We start from the raw sequence: 20,813 nt of genomic DNA, 5'->3' as shown, positions 1-20,813 counted from the left end.
TGATAATCACACCAAATAAACATGACTTGTTCAATCATGTGTGTTATAGTTACTTTTTTTTAAATGCAGTGCAAGATCTGGGTTCAGTCCTGTCTGCAGTGCCTCCGGCTCCGTTGAGCACAGCTAGTGGTTTTTATGGGTGGCAAGCCCATAAGAGATTGTGTTTTTGTTGCCAGAGTCACTCCCCACTGCGTGGCAAACATGCAAACACTCAACATTTGCCAGGCGAATTCACGCTGATAAAAGCAAGGAAAACACTTGTATAATAGTAAACACTGTTGTGAAATCGACTGCAGTAAAAGATTCAGAAAAGAAGTTTTTACAGACAGCAAAAGTCTAACGAGAACAGAAGATGCAATTCTACGAGGAAACAACAATCCGGGTGCTCATACTTCAATATTTAAAATGTAAATCACACATCACCTATTCAGTTTAGACTTCTAAATGTACTTACCTCAACACTGACATTAAGGAAATTACATTAATTACTGATCACAAATCAGCACCCACAGACCACTCACCTTGGATCAGTGTCTGTTTTTATACACCCTTTTTTCTACACCAATTACCCCAAAGTCCAGTTTTGGCTCCCAGAACTGTTACGCCTTAGGTATTTGGTATTTACAGAAAAGAGGGTGTAATTTATTTTATTTCATTGTATTTTGTTGGTACCTGAATCACACAACAAAATTACACAGTGCATTGCAGGCTCTATTTTCAAGTGTTTCCAATTTTATTGTATTGTTATTTCTGGGTGGTTAATGCAATAATAGTGGTAAACAGCTCCTGTGTCTTTACTGTCAGAGTTCTCCTCTGCCCTACAACTGACAAAGAAAACAGCTTGTGTACAGTGTGAACGATCCTCAATGACAGACAGAGAACACTCTGTCAAGCAGCTGCTGTCATTCACAAAAAAAACTTTTTCATTCATCTGTGCCTGGGAGTGGCTCCAAGGTTGTTTACATGCTCGCTGTGGAGCCAGGAAAACCGAGATTACACGCACATCCCTCTGTTCAATGCTTGCTTCAGTATTCTGTATATGTGTTGTGTATTTAATATTAGGCTAATACCTATGAGATCACACAGAGATAACATGTTGTGCATTTTCCAGCTAAATCAGTTAAATCATCGGTCTCTATGCAGATTATCAAACCATATTGAACAGAATTATTGTTGCGGCCATGCAGACCTCTCTCTCTCTCGCTGACGTGACAGCGCTATTTGCACGTCTGGAGCATTCATCACGATTGCTCGAAAGCGTATACGAGTCACGCTGTGGCAGCTGGAATGCAGGAGGCATACTTCTACATTTACTCACCTGCCTTTGTACATATAGAAGAAACTGGGGCGTATGCTTAGAAAGGACATAATTGGTGCTGCTCCCATGCGTGAACATCTTTCCTCTTTATTCATTTCCTTTACTGCCCTCTGCATGGATTCACAAGCCTGTACTTTGGATATTTAGTGTTGCAATCACAAATATTTCATATGAGTTTAAAGATAACTCCTTCACAGGTGTCTAAATATCTCCAAGCCATTTGTACATGCTTTATGTTGTTGTAATATGTAATCAAGATACCAACTTGAAGGGATAATTCCAGCTTTGTACAACTTCATTTCATTTCAGTGAGTTATGATAACACTGTGTTCACCAAAGTGATTGCTGTGATCTGGAACCCTGGCAAAACCAAAAAGATCCTTCTTGCAGAAAATCTGCCTGGACAATGAAGAGTTGTGTGTGTCTTTGATATTTTGAATGAAACTCCCAGCGCCTGGTGAAATAACCACTAAATAGGCGTGATCAACGTCATGTGGGACTATTGCAGCTTCCAGTATGACACTGTTACGGAAACTCACATGTTGTCGTGTCATGCTTACTGTCAGTCCATTGCTCCATCCTACAGTTGGATGTGGTGTATCATTGCTGGTTGACCTATTGCACAACAGGTCAAGTTGTGTCATTATGTCACGATACAAAGTACAATCACTGAGCCTGTAGAGGAATTTTTTGAGAGTGAATCATGGTCTTCCATTCAAAAAATAGAATGATGGATACTTGTGGTAATTTTTGTTTTCTGTGATCGCACGCAGAGGCTTTGCTCACTGATCAGGAACTGTCCTGCATTCAGCATAAAAAGGATGTGATGTCATAGCTACAATGTGAGTAAGAAATAAAGGCTGTATATGTAGTCTGGTCGTATAATATTGAACAATGACAAACTCTTAAAATAATGACTTCTCCATTTCCAATCACAAGACGCAATGAGAGAATATTACTGCTATTGGCTGACTGAGGTCAAAGTTGAACAAAGGTGAATTGTGACAGAGCTGACGAGGAGCTCGCACCAAAACAGGAACGGCAGTTTTGACTTCAAGCAAATAATTACAGGGTCTGATGATGGTGAATTATCTGCTTATCTTACTATCAACAGCAGCTATAGTGTCCACCTTCTGAACCTCAATATCACAGGAGCTGATACTACAACCTTTGAATGAATTAATGAATCAATATCCCTAACAGCACTGATGGAAGTGACAGTCCATTCCTGATAAGGGAGCTTGTAGAGGTACCAAGAAGGATCTTGGAGTATCACTGAGCAGAGCACATAAACATCAAAGACACTCAATCCGACAATAAAAAAAAAGCTACAGTACATTAACCCGAGGCCAAGCAGTAACATTTTTTTTGTAACTGCTACAATTATGATTGCTCATAAATTACATTTGGGAGCTGAGAACTGGCTTGAGATCAAATCAGAGTAATTTCTCACTTGACAGGCAGGGAAATGGGCTGTTGGCAGATCTATTTGTAACCTCATTTGCTGTGGCACTGCTGGGCAGACTGTGTGGACCCTGCGTCCCATCACCAAATGTGACATGACATCGGCAGCATTTCCTAGTCAGATGGTCTTTTCTCAACAACCCCTCCCCAATCCAAACAATCATTATTAAATGGGATTTCCACATCACTCGTCGGCTCTCAATTTTTATGGAGCGTGCTCGTGCATGAGTGTGGACGGACGTTTTGTAAACATGAAGAAGAAGGAGACAAGGAGACATTTTTGTTGCTGTGTTTATGAGATGCTCACATCCCAGAGATGGGTGGATGACAGGCAGCGCTGCCCTGCAGGGATCGAAATTTATTTAAGCCAGGTTACACCCATTGGCAACAAACAACCAGACTCACCTCTCTGTGCGTGTGTGTGTGTGTGTGTGTGTGCGTGTGTCATTCTCACACACACTCTCCTGTTTACACGCATCCATACCTCCACACATACCTACAGCGGCAGACATGCGCACATACTGACTAGCATTGCGACATAAATGTACTGTATGCCCGGTGTGGCAGATCCTTCAGCGCTTTTGTGTCCTGTCTCTTTAACATTCCTGTATCATGATCACCATCTTTAATCTCCTGCTGTGTGAGGGCCTGCAAGCTAACAAGCTGCTGGATTACTGCCTTTACTTATCACACATACCAGCACGGCACAAGGCAGCCGGCAACTTACATCTTTACTTTTTATTTACCTCTGCCTGGATTGCATTATATTTACATGCATGTATAAGTACATAGCAGTGTGTTGTTGGATTGTGTGGCTCACTTTTCCTTTATGTTTTATCATTTTTGCCAATAAGGACAATACGATGCTGTAAAACTGCACAAACTGTGAATGTTAACATAGGCCCCATCACACACACTAACATCCACATGCATGCATGCATCCTTGCAAACACACACACCCAACTCTAGTGGCCAAATGTGTGAGCCCTTGTGCGTGTTTTTTTTTTTTTTCTTTTCTTTTTTTCACCTGCCTCCTTGTCGCTCACTGTGTTGCATAAAAGAGCATGTTGAGGCACAGGGATCAGATGTTGGAGTGCTTCACAATGCACACGATTAAATCTATTGCCACTGGTACAAAAGGAGGGTCGGTGACTGTGCTGTGTAATTTACACCACTGTCCAGCGGCTAAGTCAGCATTATCAGCCGCGGTGTCGTCATCCTGCCTCTGTTCTCCCACTGCGTGTAATGAATCCAATGTGTCTGAGCCCTGGCATGCACAAATGATTAACTGGTGGCAAACAGAACTGATTAAGGAGATAAAGCTTGGCACTCAATAGCCTCAGTGCTCCACGTGTACCTGCATAACCAGAGCTTCCTCACGCAAAGGAATTATTCATCTCTGCCAATCATTCTTTTCGGATTCCTACACCCTCTTCACTCACGTTTCTTGACTAGAGAAGACAGAACATGTAAATATATCTGTGCTAACTTTACAGTTTTGCGTGTTGAGTCATGTGATCGTTTGTTACCTTCGAATTGGGTCACAAAAACTATTCAAAGACACTGAGAGGTGCAGAAAGTTAAAAGTTGAAATTCTTCACCAAGGAAGTGGTAAAAGCCAAAAAAAAAAAATAATAAGCCACACAATACATACATGAGCACTGTATGTGCTACAGAGCAGTGCCAGTAAAAATAGATTTTGGTGAATTTGGCAGAGAAGAAAACCACAATCAAGTGGATGAGGTACAATGTGCAGCACACTTTTGGTAGATCTGTGGCTAGAGATACGGTGCACCCGTGGGCCACATGGAAACATGGTGGGTTTAGGAAGAATCCATTATCATAAATTATCAGTGGGGGTGTTAACGGCTGGTAATACTTACTGACATTCACATGGGCTTCTCTCATCTCCTTAAAAAGCTGAGTAATGTAAGTTTGGTAACGTCCAAACCAGTTTCTTTTAATATGGAATTTTTTTTTCTTCATTATTATGATGCAGAGCAGGAAGTGTCATTGCTTAACAAAAGTAACAATGATAGTGTCTATTACAGCTCGGAGGTGGTTGAACGCTAAGACTGTGGACCAGAGGGAAAGTCAGGAGCATTGGTCTCCCAGTCCAACCAGTGAAGCAGCAACGATGTTGACGGGTGGTGTGGGATGTCCAAAAGAGAGGGACAAATGTCTACATTACATGTATTCTCCAGCTTGCACATTTGTTTCTAGGTTTCTGAGACCAAGATAACCAGGATACATACGTGCACAGAAGAGTACTCACATTCACAAGTTCACACCAGAGAGGTTTTGTTTTTCCCCTTCTTTCCCCATGACTCTGAAAGTCTTTGTGCACACCACTGTTGTTTTTGGCTAAATGTGAGTATAGCAAGTGAATAGTTACTGTCTGTTTGTCTGTCAGAAAACTTCCTTTTTCTTCACTTTCTTTGTATGAGTTGTTTGTTCCAGCAGTTCTCTGACCCACTCAGTTCAAACGCAGGAAGTAGTGTGTCGTTCTTACACTAAAGCAAGTATGGTGGATGGAGGTGCAGTGCTCTTCCAGTGTTTTAGTTGCCCATATTTTATCATATCTTAATAATGGGATGACACATCAGAAAATGTAGATTTGGCTCATTACATTTTGCACTGCTACAACTTACTTTGTCACATGAGAAGTGAGAGGTGTTCATTTACACCAGAGCGTTGTCTCAAGCTAATTTTGTTTTGTAAAGTTATACATTTATCAAACCTTCTTCTTTAACTTGTGAGGGACTCATCTAGAAACAGTCGGCTGTGAAGCACATCCAAGCGGTCCAGCTGATAGAGTACAAATGCACTGTTGGCCTAGAAATGCATAACTGCATTTTTTTTTTTTTTTTTTTTTACACAACTTAGCGTGCTGTCTAAAAAAACGGCCGGTTGATTGTTTTGATAGAAAAGGGTGCCCGATACCTCCCTCAACTCTTTCTGTACACAACCTCCCGACCCTTGGCTCTGTCCGAGCAAACACAGTCTGCACGCAATGCACAATGATTAACCCGCAGATCGTCTATTGTGGGAGGAATCACTCCGTAGGCAAAAAAAAAAATGTCCCAGTTGCCTGTCTGCAACACGCACACTGCTGCTCCCTCCTGTGTGTCTTTCTTTTTCTTTCTTTGCACTGTAAATTGACTCAACTCTCACCAGCCTTACTGTTCATTTGTGGATATTGGTGTCTCCAATATTTATTGTATTTATTTATCCATATTATGCCTACTATTTTAAAGTTCTTTAAAGGAATCTGGACACTGATACTTATGGGATTGTACATGTTGCTATTGTAACTACAGCTGACAACAGTATCACTCTGTCTGTTGGTGGTAGAAACAATTTAAAAGCTAATGTGATCCATTTAATCAAACAGATGTCTCTGCTACGTTCATTAATGTGCATATGGATGTTTTTGGTCCTATGTGGGTCGAAGTATTATTAGTGCAGTATTTATTTTATATTGATTTATTATTTAGCCTATGTTGTTGCTGAATCTACCGTCTGTGGATTTCGATAACAGGGGGCTGGAGTATCTTTCACTTTCTGTCAGCTTGCCATCAGACCTCACTCATTTATCCTGAAACTTGAAAAGACAGTTCTGGTCCATTTTGACATTATTCTCATGGAGGTTTATCTACAACGACTGATTATGATAAATTTCCCATTGATAATAATACACTAATCACCATGGCCCATTCCCTATAGTTCCCCAAAGTGGGTCAGAGTGAGACCTCTACTCTGAAATCATCGTCTGTGGATTAACCCGTATGATAGGCTGATGGCCCTGTTGGTTTGCACTGCAAAAAGAATGAAGGTTGTAGTGGGGGCAGTCTGTGTGTGTGTGTGTGTGTGTGTGTGTGTGTGTGTGTGTGTGTGTGTGTGTGAGTAAGTGAGTGAGTGTGCGTGCGTGCGTGCTTGCGTGCGTGCGTGTGTGTGTGTAGGAGGGTTAATTTGTGTCATGCATGACTTGTTTTGCGTGCCAAGCTTATCCATATCTTATTTCCCAATAGAAAAAAAAAGATTGACTGACTTCCACAGCAAAAATATAAACTATTATTTATCCTTAAGAAAATAAATAGGACATGACGCAACAGGTGTGGCCAGTTACTCACACAAACATACGGAGATAACTTTTGTTTGTCTACAAGAAAACTTTCCATGGCACCTTTAGACTGCATCTATCAATACACAATCTAGAGGTAAGAAAAACAAAACACACCAGTAACTAATCACTTTACAAATCTGCTATATATATATATATATATATATATATATATATATATATGTATACACACAATACTTTTTTAATTACTTTTTTTTTCTTGCACTGTGGGTCATGACTCCCTTAAGACACGCATCATCAGGGGTTTCTCTTTCCCTCCTTGGCTCTGCCTATTTACGCTCAGATATGACACCTTCGTGCTCCACTGAAGGGGGAGAGGTGACAGAAAGATGGATGACCGAGATATTTCCGCACGCAACTATTGTTATTGCCGCGGAGCGCAAATACTGGGGCTTGCATAAGGCCAGAGGAGGGTTGTGGGGAGGGGAGGGGAAACCATTAGCTCAGTTACTAATCTGGTATTCACGCCTGGTCAGGAAGGGAAGGTGATTCCAGTGCCCCCCACCCATACACTCACAAACACAAAACAGACACACACACACGAAATCTCTCTCCCCTGTCATGCAAACACACACACCCAGACACACACCAGGAGAAAAGGTTTTTTCCTCCCAAGAATGCTGCACAGTGTTTGTATGTGTATTGTGTTGCGTTCACAGTTGCGTGTGAAAGTCATATCAGCAGCTGATTTTGGCGCTTACGTGGCGACCCACCCTGACCCAGTTACGTATTGATCATGACTTCTGTTCTGGCCTGAACTGACTCTGACTTCTAATCACCTGCAGCAGCAGCAGCAGCCACCTGTCATTTGATAAACCACAGTCTCATCGTGTCATTATTTATCCTGAGATCAATTCAATTCAATCAATTACAAAGAACAAATAATATCAAATGTTTCCAGACAAACTTGACTTTATTGCTTTTTGATTCTTAAAACTCTGAACTTATAACTTCCACATTAATTTGATATTAAGTCAAATGTATAGGTCTCAACAAAGGCAACCCAACATGAGTTACCTTTAGTGTAATACCTTTAATTCCACATAATGAAATAAAAATAAAAGGACAAAATTACAATATCATCAGCATCATTTCATAAAATTCAGCACTATGTGTAACATTTTTCATGCATGAGTGGATGAAAGCTTGATGCAGCAGGAAATGCACATGTCTGAACTGAACGTTTTTGTAGTGAAAAGACGATATCGACATCTTCTGTGTGCAACATGTGCTCTACAGTGTATCGTTCAATGTATCCAGCAATGAATGTATGACAGCATGTGTGTTGCTAACCTGTCTATTCATTCTATTTATTCACATTTCTGCTGATAATAAAAGTAACAATGTTACTTGGTGTTGTTTAAGTCAATTTTCTCAGATAACAAGAAAACCACCGTCATTTGTTATGTCTGAGTTGATGACAGGAAAACCGAAAGCATCTTCCAGATATTTCCAAGAATGAGATGACTTCTCTTTGAGGGCTTGGTGACCGAACGTTCCCTGGGTGGAACGTATACTACAGTATTTCCATTTTACGTGGCCTGCACTATTTCAGATGGATATATTGTATTTTACTTCACAACATTTTTAACAGCTACAGCTACTGTGAATGGTCCAGGCACAGATTTCATGATTCACCTCACCTTAAAATAAACTGGAAATTCACAGTAACTGTGGGTTAAAACAACAAAATAGTCAGATTTTGAAGAGGAGAAATTATATTTTATCAAGACTGTAGCTAACCTATAAGGTAATATATAATCAAAATGACTGTGTTTGTCTACGTATATGACTCAACAGGTATTCAAGCACCAGTCAGTCAGAGTGGCGTGCTGCACGTTGTAGCCACGACCTAATGAAACAAGCACTGTTACACCCTGCATGCAACAAGGAGCTGTATATTGTCTTACTATCAAACTGAGTACTTTGACCATAGTACATACAACAGATTATGTAATAATGTGTACTAGAAAACACTGAATGCAGTTTTGCAGAGCATGAGATAAAGCAAAAACGACTTTTGAATGTCTGACACAGTCATACCAGTTTTAGCTCTATATTAATTCTTCCCCATAATGCAGTGAATGGGATATTCTGTAAATTTGTATTAGGTCACAGGCAACATTCATGTGAGGTGTCATGACCTGCAGTCCAAAATAATCCTATTAAGGTTTGCTCGATCAGGGCACACGCAAGGGCAGGAGCCTGCTCACCGACGTCCTACTGGTCGAGCCATTGTTCTCTTTGATATAAAACCAACTCTATGTGTTATTACATTTGTTACAGAAAAATTCAGCTTTTGAGTTTACAATAGATACAACAGTAGAGTGAGCATTAAAGCTGCACACACTGATCTTACACAAGTTCAGTTTAGTCATCACGAGAAGTGCTACTCTGATAACAGCTGTATAACATCTTCTGAGGCTCTGGACGGAGACTTCCATAGTTCAAAAAAAAAAATAGCTGTGGTGCTGAAGGTGCTGGCGTCTTGAGAAAGATGATACTGAGTACTGAGCTGAGCATCATGGGAAATATAGGGCCCAAGAGCTTGACCCATACTGAAGAATAAGAGTTAAGTTATTCAGCATCTGCTGCTTCAATTTTGACAAATCAGTATTTACATTACATTTACTACCGCCAGCAACACTCCACTACTTTGATACTTGGGAACTGGTTTGTTCACTGTCTTACTGAGAATTAGATTTGATGGTTAATATCAGCTTGGTCTCTCTGTGTTCAGTGGACAGACTGGTCTGGGAGACGGCACAGGGGCTTGAGGTGGGGGGAAGCAATTAGCCGGTACCAAACGAGGAGAAATGCAACTCCCAGTAACTACAAATTTAATACAAAGGATGAATTGTGTGCATGGTGACGATTTGAAGGCACCTTTGACCGAGCCGTGCTGAGAAACAAAAGTAGAGTCACAAGTTATTTTTGCTGTTGAGTAATCAGTAGACTTGTGCCTAGTAGACTAGGCCTAATGTAGTTACTTTTTCAATTAGTGATGTGTATCCAGTAATTTATTTAAAGTTTTTGGGTAACTTACTTGTGAGTCCCCCATTTTTATCAGTGTAATATTAATTTGATGGAGCACCTCGTTAATTCCTGTGTCATCCAAATTACTGGTGCTCTAATGGTCAAAGCCTCAGTGATCCACCAACTTGTGATATTTGCTCAAATTTAAGGTAACACATGAAATATGGACAATCTACACCTGGGATACCTGCAGACATGCACATGTAACTTTGCAGAAGAGGCCTAGTTGCTATTGGTTCCAAGGGACATGCACCAAGTTGGAGGAGCAACAGGAGAATTTAATGTGACACTTGACAGATCATTGAAGGGGAAATTCCTTGACGTTCATAGCTCATCAGTTCTGGATCAGGTGAAGACTTTGCTCTTGTTCAAGAACATTTCAACACCATCACCACAACCACCTCCACCTCCGCACAGAAATCAAACAATGTCTTTTTTAGTGAGCCTTAAAGGAAGTGTATTCTACGTAGAGCTGACACAGGGGTACATCTTTATCTGGACAGTTCTTTATTTTTGATTTTCTACTTTTAAAAGCAACATCAAAAGTAATGATAACTGTAAAAACACTGGGAACACCGGCTGTATAAAATGCTTCAAAATACAATGACCATCTTTTGGGTTTTTGGGCTCGGGCTTTATCACTAACTATACTTTGAAAAGATTTTAAATCTTTCTGACAACCATAAAGGTGCATTCATTCGTCAGCTGATACTAAATGATGAAAAGCACCACACAGAAAAGAACAAGTTTGAGACAGCGCCGGTATGCAAAGAAAGATATTCACACACTGCAACGGAGGTACACACCTGCTCTGAAGGTGTGTGCGTGACAGCCTTTGCGTGAGTAGGAACTAACAACCTTCACAGTCATTACACCTGCTTTTATGTTCAAGAATTCTTTAAGAGGTAATGGCTCTGGGCAAAACATATTTTTCCTGTTTTCTTTTTTCCCCCCAGTTCTGTGAAATGGACATGGGCAAACACTAACACCAAACACCTCCAGGCCAGCGTCCAGCTCTGCATTCCAGCTCATCCTGTGCACACTGAGGTGACCCACCTGTGTTTTACCTGTGGTCAGCTCTACACACGGCTCCGGAGCTACACAGTAGCACCACTCTTCACTTCTTGTACACTTCTTGTAGTAGCCTGTAATCCTTTTAATCTTTTTAAGAAGTTAATAGACTACCTCACCACAGAATCTAACCACTGACACACATCCGGGCTTCCACATCCTTCTTCCTGTTTCTCTCAGTAAAAAAAAAAAAAGAATCCCTATCAGTTCAGCTTTGACTTTTCTATTCTTTGACCTTCCTTTTTTTCTTGCATGAGTCAGGTTTAATATCTAGAAACTTACTTTAGCTGGACTGGCTAATGAAAAAGACTAATTGCTAAAAAATATTTTTTTTTTTAAATGGTGAAGTTCAGTTTTCCAGCCAAACTTGTGTGACATTTACAGTCGCTCCGTCTCAAGCTGTGATTGCTGCTCACCCGCTGTGATCTGACTCACACTCCTGCAGCCTGAGTGCTCACTGAGAATGCAGCCGGTCTGCACACAATCACAGTCACGTTCATCTTTAATCAGGTTCAGTTTCATCTCTGGGGAGCACAGTCACACTCAACACACACACACACACACACACACACACACACAATCTAAAAATGCAAGCAAGTTTGAACGGTGTGGATCAGAATCAGCTCAGGTGCTAAATACAGTAACTGGTGTTTATTTAGAAAGTTGCTGCACTGTAAAAAATAAAATAAAATAAAATTGATTAAATAAAAATTAAAAATGTTTTAACTTTAAACGTGTCTGGGCTTCCTTAAAATTTTAAGTTGAGTGAATTTGAGAAAACAAGTTGAGGAATTTTGTAATGATTCAAAGCAAATAAACTTTTATAGTCACATAAACTTGGTATTTATTCAGTTGTATAGTTTACACAACTTAATCACAATTCGGTTCCTATTCAGTCAACACAATCTTATAGTTACTTCTGCATCATTTTAGGAGTTTTGAAAATGTGAAACCTGTAAAAGTTAAGCTAACTGAACTTTAAAAGTCCAATAAACTTTACTTTTACATCTCCTCATGTTAAATAGTCAGTTCTTCATCTGACACACTGAAGCCACTTTCTGCCAGTGTCAGTACAAAGACAGCAGTCGAGGCTGTTCACGGTGACTTTGTTGAATTTACAGTGTGCCAGTGATGGGACTGAATTCAGTACCAACCTTCATTGTGGTTTTATCACTATGGAACAAAACAACAGTGACATACCTTTGCATGTACTGAAGACACACAGCGAGTTTACATCATGTCTGTCTTCTTCAAACTACCAAAAGGAGAGTTTCTGGAGAGATTTAACTCACTGGTAAAGGTTTTGTTTCTTTCAAAACCGCATTGAGTGAATTATCAATACTTCATTCATCTCATCATCTCAAGTCAAAAGACCTCAAGTTAGATCAACTCACATTTATTGGTTCTTAAGTCTGATAATGTTGAAATAACAACATGTATATATTTACATTAAGTAAATGAGAAAAGATGAGTTGATTTCACTAAATTGCTGTGTGATTTTTTTTAACAGTGTGTAGACTTGAGTTTTATACATGCTCATTACACTGCAATAAAGTCATCTCATTCATATACCCTCAACACTGCTCAAAGATGAGTTTCCCTTTAAACCGGCCCACAAGAACAATATGACACACAGTTCCTAATTACCAGCAATGTGTCCATCAGAACCACATAAACAGTATTTTACTTTTATTTGTCAACAGCAATGTGTCATATCATTGCAGGTGATATATGACATATGCACTAACAAAAAAAAATAAAGTTTTCAGTGCACAGTATCATAATCCTCACTCATGTTTCCTGAACCATAATTACAGTCTCTGATATTAGACATTTTGGACTGAGAGCTGGGTTTTCTTCCCCATAGTAGGATTCTCAAAATGTTCATTTCAACGTCCCTCAATTTATATAGTATATACAGGCCTACATATATGTTGTTGTTGTTTTTTTAATCATGGAAATATTATGCAGATATAGTTCAGAAAGTGAAGCCATGGTCAGTCATAAGAATTGTCCTGACAACTTGTAGCATATGGAATGAAATTATTCTTCATTTTGCCGGATGACTCCCAGCACCCTCTCCACCGATCCCAGGCTCCACTCTGGGACCGCGCTGCGTGAGAGAGAAAGGGTGACTAGTTCACCTTGTTTAATAAGGTCCAGTTTTCGTAACTTGTTTTGCCGTTTGGCGGGTTCTCGCCCGTGTGGCTGCTCAGTCCGGCCCCACCGTGTTGCATGACTGCAATGAATGAAGCCTGAGTGGCAGATTGCATGACTCCAAAGCCCCAAGATCCTCGCATTTACAGAAGCTATAGCGCGCAAATATGTGCACCTTCGTGCCCAAGCAGGGGAAAAAAAGGGAGTCTCGCGTCCTGCGCTCTTTGTTCTGCAAGTTTAAGACCCTTGTGTCTTTTCCAGAGGCTGCTGCCTTCGCGTGACTTGACCAAGCAGATTTAGGATTGTCCAGAAGACCGAGACCCTCCCCTCTGGACGGCAGCTCCGCTTCTCACGCAACCTGCAGCACCAGAGGCGCAGCGCCGAGGCGCGCAGCAAGAGTCCCCGGAGAGTCAGCTCACAGTCCGGGAGGATCAGCACAGCTCTGAGCCGCGCAGATTACGACAAATACATGAACAACCCAAACTTTTACCTGCCGGACTTTTCCTTTTCTCTCAAAATCTGATCCTGACTCCGTAGCTTTACTCCCGGGGCACATTGTTGGGATGTAGTAAAGCATGGTTTTACCGCCACAGTGTTGGCCAGTTAACAGAAGAGTAAACTCAAGCTTGTGTTCGAATACAGTTTTTTTTTTTTTTTTTTATTTTTTTTTTTTTACAGCAGATAAAAAATATACAAAAAAAAAAAAAAATCAACTAACAGTTATTTTTAACCTTAAAGGCGATTATGGCGAAACACCAAAAAAAAAACAAAAAAAAAACTGACTTCATTTGGGAACCAAGCCTTTAAATAACTTACTGTTGTTATCTGATCTTCAAATAAGTAATAAATATTCCCCTCTCAAAAAAGGAGACATTTCTTGGACACACACCCTCAACAATATGATGAACAGAATATATTTAAGGGAATTTGATGATAATAAATCAGGTGCTTCTGCTTCACCTCTGGTACTGTCACAGGGAATGGATGTATTTTAAAATTGAGGCTGTGAGTCTCTTTTCCCAGTTTCTTGATAATTTCAGGAAATATCAGGAGAACTCTGGCTCCTTCATATTACACTACAATATATAATATACAATGTATAATTCAAGGAATAAGAAGCCCAGTCCTAAAACACCTGCTTGATATTTTGCAAAGCTCAAATCAAAATTACAATTGATCTGTACCTGAACTTTTTCACATTCAATGATAAATTACAGAACAAGTTTAGTGTTTTTTCCGTTTTACTGTAATACAGCCTTTATATTGTAAAGAAACAGAGTGATGGAGAGTGACTGACGTGACACAGGCTGTGATGATGACCTCCAGTAGCCTACTGTTTATACTGTATTTGTCCTTCCATCTGTGGCTGTGTTGTAAACCAAATCTCAAAATTCATACCAACTGTTCAAAAACTGATTAAATGTCCAGGTTCAGTCAAACACAAACCTTTAGCGACTCTGGTGGTGACATGAAGCAGAGAAACTGAGTGTAAATCAGCTTTTTCCTTTCCTATATCAGGATCATTTACACTTCACCTGAAGCAAATCACATTTTGACTTAAGACACGTTTCACTAACAAAGAATACATGAAGAATAAATGAGGAAACGTTTCAGTGATTGTCGTATTTGTTGAAAAGAAAAAGAAAAAAAAATGTGCACATGGTTTCACATATAAGCACTGGTGTGTTTACGATCATGGATAAATCAAAAGAGAAATCATGTACATTTTGAAAGAGACACTATATATTTGAGCTCATATTCATCATAACCCCAGTATCAGTCTTTCCTCCATCTCTGGTCGTAATTGAATCTAACAGAACACAGATTCTGGTATAACAGCACAGACTGCGGTACAATACCTGTTGCACAATCCCGGAGCGTTGTGAAGTCACCACAAGACAGTGGTTTTACAGATGTGAAATAAAGTCTCATTAGAGTTTTAAGGTTCTGAAAATCAATAACCGTTTGATCAAAATTGATCAAAATTTCATCTTTTAAAATAAAATTAGATTTTTCATTATAAAAAACAAACAAAAAAGACTTTTCTTTTTATGAGAAAATGCTTGATAACTGGGCTTTCATGCTCACAGTGTGAAACTGCTCAGCAGGGTTGACAGATCTAATGAAAATATCAGACATGTTGCCTTTGTGGAGCCACAAAGTGGCACAAAACGTACAGACGTGCTGTGCTGTAAATACTCAGAAAATGTTCTCTGGGTTTAAAAGGTTGAAAAAGGGACAAAGAGGAATGGTATTGAACTCATCTACCCTTGCACTCCAGCAGTGCTGCCCGATTGCCCCCCCTCCCTCCTTCCCTCCTTCCCTCCCCAGCATCCTCTTCAAAGGGGAGGTGAGGGTTTGATCACTGCGCTCTCACGCAACTGGTCAATCTTTAACTCCAGCGAAGAACTAACAGGTACAAGCACGCAATGGCATTTTACTGTTTTATCAGGACTTAAACCTCACTCTCACAAACTCCCATTCTCTCACCAAAGCTCTGTTTCTGTTGCTGTAGGCAAACAGAGAGAGAACAAACCACATAAGAGTCATGAAACTGTTTGTAGAGCCTTGTGTGTTGTGTTGCGTAAATTTAATTTATTTCTTTCTTTCTCTTCGCTCTTACTGTGCTGCACAATACTCCCTGATCGTTCCTGATTTTTACAGGATACAGCCTAATAAACTTGTGCTGATGTATTTTAATTTGCATAAATCGAAATATTTTTGTCACTAGTTACCAGTTAAACACATTTTCCATTATATCACGACAAGCTTCCCAAAAATGTTGATTCAATCCAGCTTTGAAATCACATCATCCTCTCATCAACAGAGCTGAGCGAGGACACTGCAAGATCAACAGGACTTTGATGAATTGACAAATAAAAGCTGCTTTGCTATTAACCACTGGATGATCGATACGGTTTGGGTTTGCAGGTTGGCTATGGGAGAGTAATTTGAAACACTTAATATATCAATAAGTTTGATTCATTGATCAGAATAAAGTTTGATGAATGTCCTGCATCAGCAAACGCATCATTGGCACAGATAAGATCAAAGACCATAGTTTATATTATAGCCCATATGATATAAACACAGAAGCCAATCGCAAGACTGCGTCTTCAAATCCCTTTAAAACACCCTGCAGTAGATGCATCAAGCCGAATACTGTCACCACAGACTGCAAACTGTTTTATAGTGGGGGAAGTTACACACGCCTCTGATGGCTATTCTGTCTTATCTGTCCATAAAACATAAACCGCAGGACTATTAATTCCTGTAGTTTTCAAACTTTGCATCAACAACTGTGAAATAAACAAAACTGTAGCTGGTGTAGAAATGTAGTTTCAAACGGTTTCGAATCTCGGGTAGGCACACACACACACACCAGACATACACCTACACCCACACCTTTTCTATGTACTAAACTTCATTCATGACAGATAGAGCGAGAGGGAGAGGGAGAGGGGGATTACGTCATGCACAGCAGCCAATGAAGCTGTGGAGCGCACTATAAAGCCAGAGCCCAATCTCTGTTTTTGGGACATCAAGAGAGTAAACGCGGACAATAACTCAACTGATCTATACTATTTTGAAAAGTACCTCTGGGATCACAGCATTTTTCCTCTCTGATTGTTCAGCTAAGGTAAGCTTAATGTCACAGATAAGAGCAAAGTGCTGAGTGGAGATTGTTTGGTCAGAATAACTTGTATAAGTATGAAGTTGGTCTTTGCAGGTGCAAACTTAAATATGCTCATTGTTTTTAATGAGGCTATTGTCTTTTATTGGTGGCTTTTCTATGAGCCTGTTTGTGGTGGTGCTAAACTTAGCCTTACAAAGCCTAAGACTTTGCATAGACCATCACCTGTGTAAAGGGCTGTTTTGCAGCATGTAATAATCATAATGAGAATGATGATAAGCTTTATTTATATAGGTCTAGCATTTTGCTTAACAATGCTACTTAGTGCTTTACAAAACGAAATAAAACCAGACAAGGCAAATAAAATGAAAATGAGACCAAAGAAATGTAAGCATGTGGAGTCATGTTAATAATAAGATCAATGCATGAAAGCTTATAGAGTCATGTTAATAACAAACACATGCCTTGTGACACTTTTTACTAACTTTAAACTTTATGGTTCATGTAGTCAACATGTTGCGCAACACCTCTTCTCCTCCCTGCCTTCACTACTCTAATGCCCCTCCTATTTAATTTCCAGGTTGTGTTGAAGCCAGAAAAAAAGTTATCATCATGGTGCTAATGATACTCCCATTCATTGGATCAGTGTCGGTTTCTGAGAGTTTGGTGGCCATGACAACGGTGTGTCTGGTCTATCTAATTCTCAGGTTTTTCCGCACTAAGATTCCTGAGGGGCTTCGTCAGCTCCCGGGGCCAAAGCCCCTGCCTATAATTGGGAATGTGCTGGAGGTGGGAAGCAAACCTTACCTGAGTCTCACTGCTATGAGCAAGCGATACGGCAATGTATTCCAGATCCAGATCGGCATGCGCCCTGTGGTTGTGCTGAGCGGCAGTGAAACTGTTCGACAGGCTCTCATCAAGCAAGGGGACGAGTTTGCAGGCAGACCCGACCTGTACAGCTTTCGCTTCATCAACAATGGCAAGAGTCTGGCCTTCAGTACGGACCAGGCCGGTGTCTGGCGTGCCCGCAGAAAGCTGGCCTACAGTGCCCTGCGCTCTTTCTCCACCCTGGAGGGCACAACCCCAGAATACTCATGCATTCTGGAAGAACACATCTGCAAAGAGGGAGAGTATCTGATCAAACAGCTCAACACCGCCATGAAGGCCGACGGCTGCTTCGACCCATTCCGCTACATTGTGGTCTCTGTGGCTAATGTGATCTGTGGCATGTGCTTCGGCCGACGGTACGACCACAACGATCAGGAGCTACTCAGCCTGGTGAACCTCAGTGATGAATTCGGCCAGGTGGTGGGCAGTGGCAACCCAGCAGACTTCATCCCTATCCTTCAATACATGCCCAGCACAACAATGAAGAGGTTTTTGCGCATCAATGATCGCTTCAACAACTTTGTGCAAAAGATCGTCAGCGAGCACTACACCACCTACGACAAGGTACACCGCCGCTATATCATTCATGAAATTTTCATTCCTCCATTCTTGTTTAGAGACATTATTTCCTCTTTCAGTCACTGCGTATTTAAACTTTAATGAGATTGTCCAATCATTTCCTTTCAGGACAACATCCGTGACATCACTGACTCCCTCATTGATCACTGTGAGGACAGGAAGCTGGATGAGAACTCCAATGTCCAAATGTCAGATGAGAAGATTGTAGGAATAGTCAACGACCTGTTTGGAGCTGGTAGGTCTATATGTTGAATGGTCTGATCATAAGTGACCTCTGTATAAATACCTTTGAAAAAAAAGTCCTGACAGAGTTTTGTTTTTCTCTGTCTAGGTTTTGACACCATCTCCACTGCCCTGTCATGGTCGGTGATGTACTTGGTGGCTTACCCAGAGATCCAGGAGAGGCTTTATCAAGAACTGAGTAAGTACAGCTTTTTTACACAGTATAGATCTTGGATGTTACATTTACCTGGCAGTAAAGTAAAAGTGTGATAAATGCATGGCTTTGATGACCAGTGGATATAACAGGGTTATTTATATCCTTGCACTGATTCAAGGGGAAAGAGTAGTGCAGGAACATGCATTTTGCTACTCTCAACGTCGAATGTCTGATTGTGAGATAGGACGATAGACTGCAGCCTCCATCCTCACCCTGGATTACTATTCTTTATTTTTCAGAGGACAAAGTGGGCCTGGACCGTTCTCCTCTTCTCTCTGATAGACCCAAGTTACCTTTCCTGGACGCTTTCATCCTGGAGATCTTTCGTCACTCTTCATTCCTGCCCTTCACTATCCCACACTGGTGAGGTTCATGTGTTTTTGATGAGATTACCACAGGTGACAATTGACAATGAGATGCTAATACCATGCTATCAGAGATTCACACAAAGATGGACACAAGGACATGGTTGTCACTAGCATAATAATGTATGTGGTATAAACCTGTAAATACACAATAGACTAACACTTAGTTTTTCTTTTTCAGCACCTCAAAAGACACATCTCTGAATGGCTACTTCATTCCCAAAGACACATGTGTCTTCATCAATCAGTGGCAGATCAACCATGATCCGTAAGTTCTTTTTGTTTCATTTTCTTTCGTTTTTTTTTTTTTTTGCTCAAGAGCACACCGTAGGTAGTTAAAAAGGAAGACACATAGCAGCCTCTATTCACTTCCCAAACCTGGCTGAATCAGAGAGATTAAAACCCTAATTTATCATGCTCTCAGGGTTATTTGTACCCCTATCTTATTTCTTTATTCTCTCCGGTTTTCAGTGAGCTGTGGAAAGATCCATCCTTGTTCAACCCAGACCGCTTCCTGAACGCTGATGGCAGTGAGGTCAACAAGCTGGAAGGAGAGAAGGTGATGGTTTTTGGCATGGGAAAGCGGCGCTGTATCGGTGAGGTCATTGCACGAAATGAAGTCTACCTCTTCTTGGCAATCATTATCCAGAAGCTGCACTTCCACGCCATGCCTGGAGAGCCGCTGGACATGACACCTGAATACGGTCTCACAATGAAGCACAAACGCTGCCACCTGAGAGCCACAATGCGAGCAAGGAATGAGCAGTGAACTTATTTACCATGTACAATCTATGACTCAACAGATGGTATAAATTGACTCTAGCACTGTAAGGGTCACAGTCAAATTAAAGTGTAAGTGTCAGTGGAGGAAGCATCTTTCTCAGAATGTAAGGCACTGCATGCTGAATTTGATCTACAAAGCTAATGGCATTAAAGCAAATAAGTGAAATTTGCTTGTGGCAGATTGTCAGAGATGTCTAGGGTTGTGTGAACATATATCTGCCATGTTTTTGGGTCTCTAAGAGATACTCCTGCACATGGTTGGTGCTTCTCAGTGAAGTAAAAGGAGATACTTGGATCTCCTGTTGTGTTGTCCAGTAATCTAAATTGCTCCCATTCATAAAACACACTGAAACTTTTAAAAGTTGCCTTGTTCAACTCTGGGACAAACTGTATGCTTTACTGGATAGGCATTATTTAGACCATTGCAACCTATTTCTTTTCTGTGACATCAGAACAGATATTACCTTATGATACCATTTATACTTGTAAGCTATTTTTATTCCATTATAATGTGGATGTAAGACACTGAAGATATATTTGTATCCCAAAATGTGATTTTGTGTGTATATCAAGTTCTTTCTTGATTTTATAAAGTAATTTTTTTATGTGCCTAGCGTTTGTATATATTTGAGGTGAAATAGTTTTGCTGTGCATCTATATGATCTATCAGGACACCAAAAGAGTTCCAATGATTTTTGGAATATATTAGTAAGCTATACAATTTTTTATTTCTATCGCTAATGTATCAATGATTGTATAACATGTAAGGGCATGTGACTGGAGCATCCTTTAATCAGCCTCACAAATAAAATAAAAACATATGGTTTAATGATCCTCTTGTTCCTATTTCTTGCTTGATTTGAAAGAAAATAAACACACCCACTCATTGATACACTGATGACCATCACATGAAGATGAACTAAGTCACTGATGCA

General features: G+C 40.4%; 1 protein-coding gene across 1 annotated transcript; it reads left to right on the top strand.

Annotated features, from left to right (window-relative positions):
* Positions 1-16,706: 16,706 nt before the first annotated feature.
* On the top strand, positions 16,707-20,710 carry LOC130172127 (cytochrome P450 1A1). The gene is made up of 7 exons (XM_056380572.1): positions 16,707-16,830; positions 17,405-18,276; positions 18,400-18,526; positions 18,623-18,712; positions 18,970-19,093; positions 19,277-19,363; positions 19,567-20,710. The coding sequence occupies exons 2-7, from the start codon at positions 17,437-17,439 to the stop codon at positions 19,862-19,864; spliced, it is 1,566 nt and encodes a 521-aa protein (XP_056236547.1). The 5' UTR covers positions 16,707-16,830; positions 17,405-17,436; the 3' UTR covers positions 19,865-20,710.
* The last annotated feature ends 103 nt before the right edge of the window (positions 20,711-20,813 follow it).

The sequence above is a fragment of the Seriola aureovittata genome, chromosome 1 (genome assembly GCF_021018895.1).
Source record: "Seriola aureovittata isolate HTS-2021-v1 ecotype China chromosome 1, ASM2101889v1, whole genome shotgun sequence".
NCBI lineage: Eukaryota > Metazoa > Chordata > Actinopteri > Carangiformes > Carangidae > Seriola > Seriola aureovittata.
Note: the sequence above shows the minus strand (reverse complement) of the source record. Positions and strands in the feature narration are given on the sequence as shown.